This window comes from Meleagris gallopavo, chromosome 1, assembly GCF_905368555.1.
Source record: "Meleagris gallopavo chromosome 1, MGAL_WU_HG_1.1, whole genome shotgun sequence".
Taxonomy (NCBI): domain Eukaryota; kingdom Metazoa; phylum Chordata; class Aves; order Galliformes; family Phasianidae; genus Meleagris; species Meleagris gallopavo.
In genome coordinates, this window is record NC_139404.1 from 73,735,378 (window position 1) to 73,748,138 (window position 12,761).

At 37.8% G+C, this 12,761-nt stretch overlaps 1 protein-coding gene across 1 annotated transcript in view; it reads right to left on the bottom strand.

The window, feature by feature from the left end:
* Positions 1 to 12,761, bottom strand: part of ANO2 (anoctamin 2) — a 183,267-nt gene that overhangs the window by 107,901 nt on the left and 62,605 nt on the right. The window contains exon 9 of the mRNA XM_085234124.1: positions 3,669 to 3,803. Coding sequence (XP_085090250.1) covers positions 3,669 to 3,803 — 135 coding nt within the window. The remainder of the gene's footprint in view (positions 1 to 3,668; positions 3,804 to 12,761) is intronic.

Consider the following 12,761-nt stretch of genomic DNA (forward strand, 5'->3'; position numbering starts at 1 on the left):
CTGTAATATTAAAATACTGATACCTTACCACCAGAAAATTAAAAACAATGTCCAATTTAATAAATCACTATATACATTGTTAGTGATTTTGTGAAGACTACAGTAAAGATTTGAATTAACAGTACTACAAGAAAATAATTAAAACACAATCAAAGTGGAATTTGCCATCTCTGCATTTAGCTACATGATTTTAAATAGATCAGATTTGAATCAAAGAAAAAGAATTTTGTAGTAGCTGGAATGGAAATTCTATGGGTTCTTATCTCATTTGCCCCCGACAAAACAAATTTTTATATGATGGCACAAAAATCCACATTTAATACCATATTACTTTACGCATTTTTGTGCATATTACTGGCCACATCATTCTACATAAAAGCCAGGTCCAACATGCAGGCATTTTAGTTGTTCTGTGTCACGGACATAGATTACATCTACAATATCATTTGCTAGGAAGATACACTAGGTTGTTGTAGAAGCAACACAGGCATTGTACACTGTTCAAGAGTCTCATTTTTTTAGGAAAGATGTTATATTTCCCATTTCCTTTGTCTCCATTCTGCATTTTATTTTGAAGGATATTTATAATAGCAATGAGTGTTCACTTAAGATAGGGCTTAACACAAATTCTGGTCTGTACTACCATTTACCATAAAGTTTTGGCTAAGTTCTTAAAGTGCACCTAAGCAAATATATATTAAGAGTGTTCAGATATTGTGTCCACAGTGGTTTCAGAAAATGAAGTTCAAGGTCCTTGACACAGTTTCCTGACAGTTACAGGGCTCTTTGGCTGAATAGCTCCTTATTTTTCTAGTATAGAGTGCTAATCTAATTTTTGAATTTAAATAAAAGTTGTAGATCTTGTAAGAACTTAAAAATTTCACTTCTGCCCTATTTATTCATTTGCTAAGCAGTATTTCCTTTCCCTCCTTACTCTACAAGATCTGTTCAACTACCCTCCAGAAAACATGACATAAGAGACTGACAAATAGAAAAAAATTTCTTTAAGATCACTTTAATTTCTAGCCTTATTTACTATGCATTTCCTCAGTACCTACAAATAATTTAAAAATCATTGTCACTATTTCTTTAATATACCAAATCTTACTTGACTCTCCTGAATATGCTTTCAATTTTTTCCATAAGGTTTATATGTGAAATAACTTCATACCAGCACAGTCTCACTCAAATTGACTCATGAAAACCTCAAGTGTCCTTACCCAAGACTGTGAAATAGGGTAAAACTTGCAGCATTTTCACTTACAGCTGGTAAGTTGTGATAAGATCTACTTCTAAATCAACCACCATTAGATAGTACTTTCTCTATTACTTCAAATAAAAGAGCTCTTCAAACTGTACTATCAGTATGCTTTCTATTATATAATTTCAATGGCATATAGCTGTTAGCAGTTATTGTATAATTAAAATATTGCTTTATTTTCGAAGGCATTAGAGGATAGCGAAGATATATCTTTGAGATAAATCTCACTTCATTTTTTAATGTTACTACAAGCTCTCTCACAGACAAGCACAGCCCATAATTTGGAAGAAAATACAACTTAACTTAGATGTATTCATCCTTACCTACCAGCAGTAATGTTCTACTGCAGAATGATTTGCTTTTAAAGTTGCTAATTATTTGAAAGAACGCAAGAACTACTGCAAAAAACATGACCAATAGCTCTATTAAGCCAGTATGCTGTCTTTACCAAGAGTCAGTCCCAGACAGCGTTTTTTTCCCCCCCCCCCCACTGTGAAGCAGACTTCAATGCATCAATATTCATAGAATCATAGAATTCCTGAGTAGAAGGGAATCAAAGAATTGTTAAATACAACTCCCAGTCCCCTACACACGACCATCCAGAACTCAAACCTTATATCTGAGAGAATTGTTTAAAAAGCTTCTTGAACTTGAGCAGGGTTGATACCATGACAATTGTCCTGGGGATCCTCTACCAGTGCCTGACCACACTCTCAATTAAGAGCATTTTTCTAATACCCAACCTTTTTCTCCTGAGAAAACACCATGTCCCTCAGCGGCCACGAGGACGCCCTCAATCTCATCTTCTCTTGGTGACCAAACCAATGCACCCTTCTCACATCTTGTTCTCTAGACTCTTGTACTCCTCCTTTAGACACTCTGTAACTGTAGTAGTTTAATGTCTTTCCTGTATTATGGTGCCCAAAACTGCATGCAATAATCAAGGTGAAGCCCCACCACTTTCGAGAAGAATGAGTTTTCTTATGTATTTGTAGAGGAAATGCTACGTCATGGCTTGAACCTGGTAGGAAAGTAGGGCCAACCCAGGGGAGCTTAGTTGCAAGAGATGCACTTAACTGACCAGAAGCGGGGGGAGCTAGAATCCAGGATCCTTTTAAGAGTTGGTAGTTGAGGCAAGGGTCTCTCTCTGGAGATCCATGCTTATTTGTGGATCTTACAGTCCTCCTAAAGGAGTTTCTGCTATTTCTGCAGCAAATACTATCACATCTAAGCAGATCCTCACTTGCTGTAGCTTAAGACTTTGCTGCTCTGCCATCTTGTTACCCTTTTTATCACCTTGCAGTGTTGTATCTGGACACAGAGAGCAACACTAAACTTTTTTTCTAGTTGTCTAGATATCCATATAATTGATCTTATCTGCTAGGGAACATTTGTCTTGTGCAAATAACTTGATTTTACTATGTCACGAAGTTACCCCTAGATCTAAGTCTGTGACAGCAGGGGCATAGGCCTGGGTAAAAGAGCAAAGAAAAAAGAAGTTTTACTAGCAGTTTGCCGTGCGATCTGACAGGCCCTGGCCCTACAGCAAGGCACACTGTGGGCCACGCACTCCAGGAGAGGGGGAAAGGCAGAGAGCTAGCAGATGGGTCCAACAGAAGAAACACAACAGCAACAAGCTGAGGAGGAATGGTGATATACTAAATCCAACAAAAATTAAACAAACAGAGAGAGAAAGAGATAGATCAGAGCACCCAAAGTGCAAGTCCCCATGATAGTGTAAGGGGAGCATGCACATTTCTCCACCGCAAGCTGAGTGTGGCCAGGGGGAGAGCCACTGGGGTCCACTCCAGACCTCCACCTATCTTCCTCTGCACCAAGTCCTCCAGGAATGCCGCTCCTCCTCTACCATCCAAATATTCAAAATACCATAAAAGGCAGTAAAGCAAACCATAGCATTAACTTTAACTCCCACTGGTTCACATGCTGTTCTGATGTGGAATACTGACAACAACAATAACAAAAAATAATAATCACAAAACCACAACATACTAAGATGAACAAAGCTGTCCAAAACATGGTATTTTCATTAACTTCTGTGAGTTCTGGACTTTCCCAATAATAAATATTCATTCACAGAAAACAATTGGATGGCATAAAAAGAGAACTTACAAGTAGTCCAATACTTTGATCTATGCTTATTAAAATAATGCTGTGGACTTACTAAACATTTTTACATCAGAATCTGCAATACGGAGCAGACAAATGAATATTAGTCATTCAAGTGTCTCATCTACTCAGCGGATGTGTATTTCCAGTGCCCGAAGTATTAGTGCTGCATCACTGTACTTCAGACTCGTTAAAAGCAACTCTTCTCACTAAGGCTTACAATAGAAAAAAGTGCAGTCATAACTTTCAAGTAATAAAATATCTTCATAGAGAAGCTTACCTAGGAATGTCGCTCTCAATGGTTATACATCCATAAAGAAATACAATAATCCCAATGACTGAAGATGGAATGAGGAATTCTGTATATAAGCCCAGCCATGCAAAATAAAGTCCTATTTTTTCCCCAAAATACTTCCTGAAAGAGAAACAAAAGAAAAAACATAAGCCAAGGGTATCATTTTTGAAATGTATTTTAGTTTCTTAACAATCTCCAAAATTTAAAATAACTCTCAAAAACATGAATGAAAAGTCTGTATTTTGAAGTTAGTACCAAATGAAGTAGATGATTTGAGTAGTTTGAAGAACTTTGCTCTGAGAAGTTAAAGAGAATCCTGTTTCAGTATAATACATACTCAAAATCTGCTCAGAAAAAAACTACCTCTTATATCTTTGAACTGAAGTCAGTCAAATACTCCTCACTTCCATCAAAAGTAATAGTATTTCACCCAAATGTTTGGCAGAAAATGATGGGAAGGATTCAGTTCTCCAAAAGCACATCTAGGTGAGCCATCATTCTTTGCTTCTATAAATCCTCCTGGATTTATTTGGAGACTAATGTGGAAATAAGATCTGTAGGAATGTAATGATAGCATCCTCTGATATCTTTATAGAGTAAGAAACTTGAATTTCTATTAAAACAGGAAGGTTTACCTGAATATCTAGCATTTTCTCTTTAGAAAGAATAAATAGTTTTGACAAGTGTGCAGACCATACAGCTGGTTTGAAAAAAATAACTCCTGCTCTGAGGAACAGATTATTGTTGATACTAAAAAATGTTACTAAAAGCAGCATACTGAAAGCAGCCAAGTAAGCACAGATGAAAGTCATTGATCAAAATACTGATAGGAAAGATTACAAACACAACAACAAGAAATTCAAAGAGCTCAAGAACTTGACAATGACAATATCAACATTAAAATGAGACTAAATTTACATAAAATACATGCTGGTTTGAAACATATCACAAGCCAAAGGATAAGATGGAAGAGTGCTGTTCAGAAGACAGTTATGTACACTGAGTACGTGATTACATTTAGCCAGAAAAAATACACATTTATGAAGTAGAGGTGGAAAGAACAAGAATTTTGATAATATATCTAATTAAAAAATTGGCAATACTTGTTCCTGAGTTGAGCATGATCCCACTTAGAAACTGACTCTAAATCTCCTGACACTAGGAAAGTTTTACCCAGACTTTGTATTCTTCATTTAAGTTAATCCTAACAGGAAATGAGATTTTTGCAAGCCTGGGACAAACACTGCAGAAATAACTCTATTCTGACAGAAATTAGTACCAAAAATTCACACATGTGGAGCCTTTCAACATCATAGTAGTGCAGAAGTTTTCTATGCTGAAATATTCTATTCCAGAAACTAACTCTTAGGGCAAGCCTGCTCCTGCCACGAGAGACAGCAAAGAACTAGAAACAAGAAGGAAAGAAATGATGTAACATTAAAAGCCTCCACAGTCAAATTTACAGCTCCCAGGAAAGGATTAATGGTTGAAACAGTGGATTTTTTTTTCCATCACTACTGTTCCTGCTGCTGTTCTCATACCATCACTGCTGCAGCTAACTTCCCGTTCCTAAGCTCTTATATAGGGAAGAGGGCAGTGTTGTCATACTTATTTCAGTGTTGTCTTACATGAATGCCTATGTTTTATTTGTTCCAGAGAGAGCTTATCACTAAGGGAGGAGATATGCAATTTAAAGGGAGAAATAAAAGCACTAAAAGGTGATAAATAGTGTTGATCTTCAGTATGAGAGAATGCTGTAACTTGGAGAACACATGCAAAAGCAAGGCAAATTTCATTTCCATGGAAGACATACAGCCATTACACCCGAAATTTGCAAGATTGTAATAAACATCTGCAATCCAAGAAAGTCAAATTCCTTCATTTATGAAAAGATCAGAGAGAGTGAGGAATTTTAAATAAGGGATGTAAACATCACAGAATCACAGATTCATAGGGGTTGGAAGAGACCTCTGGGGATCATCAAGTCCAACTCTCTTGCTTTAGTAGGTTCTCTACAGCAGGTTGCATAGGAAAGCATCCAAGTGGGTCTTGAATTCCTCCAGAGAAGGAGACTCCATGACCTCTCTGGGCAGCCTGTTCCAGTGCTCTGTAAGTCTTACAGTAAAGAAGTTCTTCCCCGTATTTATATGGAACTTCCATATTGAAATTTTTACCTGTTTCCCCTTGTCTTGTTGCTGCGCAGCACTGAAAAAAGACAAGCCCCATCATTTTGACTCCTTCACTTCAGCTAATGAGATTCCCCTCTTAGTCTTACCTTCTCCAGGCTGAACAGCCTCAGCTCTCTCAGCCTTTCTTCATGTCTTAGTTTCAGCTGGAATTGGATTGTTTTCTTCAGTGTCTGGTATGACATCTGGTTTTGGTTGTAGAAGATAAATATGTTGATAACGTACCAATATTTACAGTTTGCTGCTTAACAGTGTTGTACAGACCAAGGCCACTCTCAAAAAAGGCCTTAAGAATCTAGAAGGGAACAGTGTTAGGACAGCTGACTTAAACAGGTTTCACATCCCCAACCAGCCCTTACTTGTTAGTAAGAACAAGGTTCAGCAACACAACTCTCCTCATTGGCTGCTCTGCCACTGGCATCAGAAAGTTACTCTCAATACGTTGCAAGTACCTCTTGGATTGTGAGTGCTTAAGAGTGTTGTTTTTTCCAACAAGCATCCACAAGAATGAGTGCCTCAGAACGTGAGGCTACTTTCAGCTGTCTGTATAAGACCTCAGCAACTTCCTCCTCCTGATCAGGTGGCCTGTAGTAAACACCCACAGTAGTGTCACCCATTTGTGTCCCCTTACTTCTCACTCATCAACTCCAACTCTCTATTCATTTTATGTTTATCCCTAGGCAGAGCTCAATAAATTCCAGTTGTTCTCTCACATAAAGAACAAGTCCCTGCCTTGCTGGCCTGTCTTTCCTAAAGAAGGCATACCCATCCATGATGCACTCCGGTCATGCAAGCTGTCCAACGACATCTTTGACTGCACAAAGAATGGTTTGAGTTGGAAGGGACTCCTAAGATCATCTAGTTCCAGCCTCCCTGCTATAGGCAGAAACATTTCCCTCTAGACCAGGTAGCTCAAAGCCATATTCAACCTGGCCTTGAATGCTTCTGGGAAGGAAGGAGGGAGCATTCACAACCTCACTGGGAAACCTCTTCCAACACTCACAGGAAAGAATTTCTTCCTAATATCTAGTCTAAATCTACCCTCTTCCAATTTAAAACCATTTCCTCTCATCTCTGTTGTTTCTCCCCAACTTTCCAGTAGGCTCCCTTCAGGTCTCTGGTTCTTTCTGTTTAATCCTATGATCCATACATTGGTGTACAGGCACTTTAAGAAAATAGAAGAGACTGTGTATCCATAGGGGGATGCAAAAGGATTCTTCATAACTATAACCACTGTTGAGCAGGCTGGCTTTATGACTCACATCAGTGGAAGGCAGCTAAAGAGCATTTCTTGAAGTTCCAATTGGCCTGGCACAATCCACAATTGATTGCAATGGCATGAGAATTTCCATTTTGTATTCCACACTCCAAATCCTTCAGTTTAAAGCCCACCTTGCTGTTTCAGTGACAATCAGCATATACCAGTATATACTCCACATTCACACCATAGCATTATCTTTAAACCTCTTGAAAGAGAAGTCTATCACACTTGCACAGAACATAAGGAAGTTTGAGATTACATTGTTTATAAATTTGGATAAGTCTATAAGTTTAAATATTTATGTTGTAAATATATTTGGAATTACCTTGTAGTGTAGCACATGCCTTTGGTGATAACATTTAGGACATGGTTTTACTTCATTTTCACATTTGTTATTTTATGAAGGTTTCTGAATATGAAGTGAGGAGGTAAGTATTTGACTGAAAAACAGAAGTAGTCAGATAACTTACAGCTTTTCTTCAAGACTGCCTGAGTGAACATACAGAAGCAATGCCCTTGGAAAAGCACAGGAACCTGGGAGACTCAACTTGCCCTTAGATTTCCTCCAGTTTGAAAAGTGACTTGATAGTAAGGCAAATGTTACCAAACACATCCTAACAATATGGATCAATAATCACAAGGGGGAGTTATAGCTATCCATCTTCTTGCTTCTTCTTTATTTAAAGAATACTGTACATAGCTATTACAGTGCTTCAAAGGGGTCAAAGTAGACTAAAAGTAGTCCAGAAATTTAGCTGTTCTGTGCTGCCTGCTGTTTTAATAAACAACCACAAATTACCACATAAATTTATATTTGGTAAAAAAAAAAATCAAACAGAACTAAAGACTAGTTGACCAGGGTAAATGAAGTTGGAGCTTACAGTTCATAAGGCTTTAAAAAAAAATCTGCAATGATGTATCACATCTTTAACTTATGAAGATATCTGGATTGAAGGAGGTGATTTCTATACTCTTCTCTGCTCTTGTGGGACATCATCAGCTGTACTGTATTCAGCTCTGGGGGCCCCAACATAAGAAGGACCTGAACCTATTACAGCAGGTCCAGAGGAGGGCTGAAAATGATAATCAGAGGGCTGAAGCATCTCTCCTATGAAGAAAGGCTGAGAAGGACAGGATTGTTTAGCCTAGAGAAGATAAGGCTCCAGAAAGACCTTATAGCAGTCCTTTAATACTTAAAGGGTGCCTACAGGAAAGACAGAAAAAAATTTGTATTAAGAATTACAGAGAGAGGACGGGGAGAGCAATTTTAAAATGAAAAAGGGTACATCCAGATTAGATTTAAAGAAAAAGTTCTTCACAACATGAGTAGTGAAATACCAGAACAGATTACTGCATCTTTCAAAGTGCTTAAGATGAGACTGAACAAGGCTTTGGGCAACCTAGTCTGGTAAAATGTGTTCTTGCCTACGATAAGGCCTTAGAACTTCACAATCTTTAAGGTCCCTTCCAATACAAACCATTTGATGATTCTATACTCCAGCACTAAAAGAGAAAAATAGAATGGTTGTAGTGAATGGCCAATACAATGTAGGCCCATAAAAAGGTCATCTGCTTTTTTTTTTTTTTTTTTAAATACATTGTTACAGTTGGTGTTACAGCTAGAAAGATTACCCTGGTGAAAATGGGAAAAGAAACAGTGAAGGAATGCTCACCTGCATCTGAAGATCTAGATTCACAGGAAAGACTCCACAAAGAAGGGATCTCCAGAAAGAGATCTTTTCCCAGTGGCTGTCAGCCCTTAAATGGGGTCTAGGAGAGATGGAGCCAGGCTCCACCCCTTCCAGTCACATAGATGAATTGCCTTCACCTGTGCTCCCATGGTTGACTCAGTCCTTTCCTCTGGTGATCAATCAGTGGTTCAGGCTGTGACTCAACAGTTCCCATATGTACATTAACAACAAAAGGAGGAGCAAAGAGAAGATGGATTCACTACTTGATGAGAATGGTCATCTTACAAACTGGAACACAGACAAGACATTTAGTGCCTTCTTTGCCTCTGTCTTCAATATTGGTGATAGGCTCTAGCACCCCATGTGCCCCAATTTGGAGGACTGCAGCTACAGTAAGAATCAAATCTCAGTCAACTCCAAACTTGTGCAGGATTTGCTGCTTCACTTGGATGCATATAAATCCATGGGACTCAAAGTAATTCATTCTAGGGCACTTGGAGAGCTGGCCAATGTCATACAAGACCTCTCTCAATTATTTTTCAATAACTGGGACTTGGTCTTGAAAATCTGGAGAGATCTCAGTTGATTGGAAACTGGCAAACTCTTTTCCAGTTTTCAGGAAGAGCAAGAAAGAAGACCCTGGTAATTACAGACCTGTCAGTCTCACTTCAGTGCCTGGTAAAACTGGGGAGAAAATTATGCTGAGAGTTATCAAAAAAACACCTGTATGACAGTGTGGTAATTGGTCACAGCTAACATGGATTCATAAGGGAAGGTCCTGTTTAACTAATTCAATTTCCTTTTATGACAAGGTTGCCCATCGAGTTGATCAAGGGAAGCCATTTCATATTATCTTTTTGGATTTCGTTGAAGTTTTTGATGCTGTTTACCACATTTTTCTAGACAAAATGTCCAGCTTACAGCTGGACAAAAACATAATGTGAACAACTGGATGACAAGTCAGGCCTAAAGGCATAGACTTAAATATTATATGGGTTTATACATCAGCGGAGTTCCCAAGTGCTTCACTTCAGGGACACTTCTCATTTCATAAATTAAGTAGATGTAGGACTAGGGGTGTGTTTTGAGCAAGTTTGTTGGTGATACTAAGTAGGCAGAGCTGTTGAGTCCCATGAGGATGGAAAGGCCTTACAGAGAGATCTAGAAAAATTAGAAAGCTGGGCAATCACCAACCATGTGAAAAGTAATAAGAGTAAGAAGTGCCATATTCTGCATCTTGGCTATACATAAAGTGTACTCTCAGAAGCAGTAATCAAACTTTTTTTTTCTGTACATTGTTACATTCTAAAGTGAAATTCTGAGTTTAATCTGGCAAACATTTTGAATGCTATTCAAATGGCCACCTCACCTACCAAGCACTATGTTCTTTTGAGTAAGAGACATGTACCTAAGGAAAGATTCAGTCAGACCCTCCATAGTCCTTTGGAAGATCAACAAAAGTTGCAGTTTCTCTTAACATCCGTAGATTGAGTAAATCATAAAAAACAATGTTTTAAAAGACTGGAATGAATGAATGAATGAATGAATGAATGAATGAATGAATGAATGAATGAATGAATGAATAAGTAAACACCAAACAAAAATCCTGCAAAAACTGTATTTCCTCTCCTATCAAGAGTTAGAATAAGAAATGTTGGAAAGGGTGCAGTGAAAATGTTTACTTCATTCCCCTTGCTTAGCCCATGTAATATTTGAATCCATGTATCTGCAGTGTAATTCTGTCTATCTGGTTGCCAAAACAGTGTATTAAAAAAAACCCTAATATTTAAATTATATTATATATTAAAATTATATATTTAAATTATATTTGCATACTGGTCACTGCTTCTATGCCAAGCTGTGTAATTTGTAATAGACTAAGATTTTGGAAGGGGGAAAGAAGGAGAGAAGAATAAATCCTTAGATTTTGGCTTTTCAAAAATGAATGTTGGCTACTGGAAATGCAAATACATATGCTGAAAAAAAACTCTGGAATCATTCAAGAACGATGCTAAAAAAGCAAAAAATCATAGAATCAATTCCCAGAATGTCCTGGGTTGAAAAGGACCATAATGAGTATCTAGTTTCAACCCTGCTACTATGTGCAGGTTTGCCAGCTGCTAGACTAGGCTGCCCAGAGATACATCCGGCCTGGCTTTGAATACCTCCAGGGATGGAGCGTTCACAACATCCTTGGGCAACCTGTTTCAGTGTGTCACCACCCTCTGTGTGAAAAACATCCTCCTAATATCTAGACTAAACCTCTCCTGTCTTAGTTTAGAACCATTCCCCCTTGACCTATCACCATCCATCCTCATAAACAGTCATACCTCTCCTGTTTTTATGCTCCCTTCAAATACTGGAAGGACACAATGAGGTCTCCCTGAAGCCTTCTCTTCTCCAGTCTATACAAGCCCAGTTCCCTCAAACTTTCCTCATAAAAATGAATATATGTATATACAAATATATTAAAAATATATGTTTTAGACATCAAGAATTGGGAAACCTGCTCAAAAATTTTCAGTTTTTTGTTTTCCATACACCACTGTAGGCCAGCTATTATTTCATGCATGCCATAATTCATTTCCCACAAAATCACCCCAAGTGAGTCAATATTTTCTATACAAAACTTGAACTGCATTACAATTAATTATTGGGTAGGCTCTCCCCTGTGCAAATGATTGAAAGTCACATGACTTCAAATAAATTTACTCTAAAAAAAAATGGATTAAACTCTAGCATAGACAAGTAGTACTCTCGAGGTACGGTTTTATGATAAAAAATTGTTACCATAGCGAGTTTAAAAGCTTTCTTCCCATCCCTGGCTTCCTCATGCTCTCTCTGACCTACCTGCTCTCTAACCTATCTTCTTAGTTGTACTGATGAATCATAAACCCGAGAACTGTTAAAAAAATATAATCAAACCCCTGAAGAGACATATCCACCTCTTCAACAAGCCAACTCATAGTATAGTACTATGTACAGTGGTGACAGATCATTGAAGAAAATGGTGCCAGAGTCAGGAACTCCTACGACAGACTAGGTCAGGAGAAGAAAATTTGTCCATGAACTGAAGGTTTACCCATATATGATTTGCTATATAAATACTAATTTCTCATATATTTTTTATCTTAGAACACAGTAATTTCAGTTCAATTTCAGTAATGAAACAAGAGTTTAATTATTATTGAGGTAATGGTTTCCAGCACACTGATATTTCCACCTGAAGTTTTGAAAACTGTACACTTATTTCAGAAACACAGCTGGAGTATAGATAAAATTCCAGTCACTATAATATAATCAGGAATAAGACAAAGCATTTCCGTACACCTCATTGTTTCATTCCAGGTAGTCACTTGTGTCCAGATTTTTCTGGACTTAGCATATTTTCTCCACTTGAAAGAATTTCAGGGTAGGATTCAATCATTTATTGAAACTATCTGGGACATCTGGGTGGAATTACTGCTCAGCAGCAGCATTGGGGTTGCTGTGCATCCAAAGATCCTAAAGATTTCTACCATGTAAGTGCCTGACAGCCTATATGTGCGTATTCTGTCCAGACAGTCCCAGGCAGAAATATATTACTGCTAAATCCAGATCTGCAGAGAGCACACAAAATGGAGAAAGATGGAAGCCAAGAAAGCCTCCTGGCAGAAAGCAGACCCACTTGGAATAATTTGACAGCAGGCTTAGAATTTTTTTAATTAAGATTTTCAGAAGAGAAATTAACTGTCAGAGAACCCCAGCTACGCTGCAGGTGATTCTCAGGAAAAAAAATAATAATAATAATTCCAAATGATTCTGTATACAGAAAGGAATGAAAGGAGTTTTTGTCCAAAGTGTTGCTTAAGCTGAAGATAAATCTCAAGACTATTCAGTAAAGAATGAATATGAGGGTGCTTGTGAAAATATTTGATAAACCAGCGTAAGAGCCCTGAAT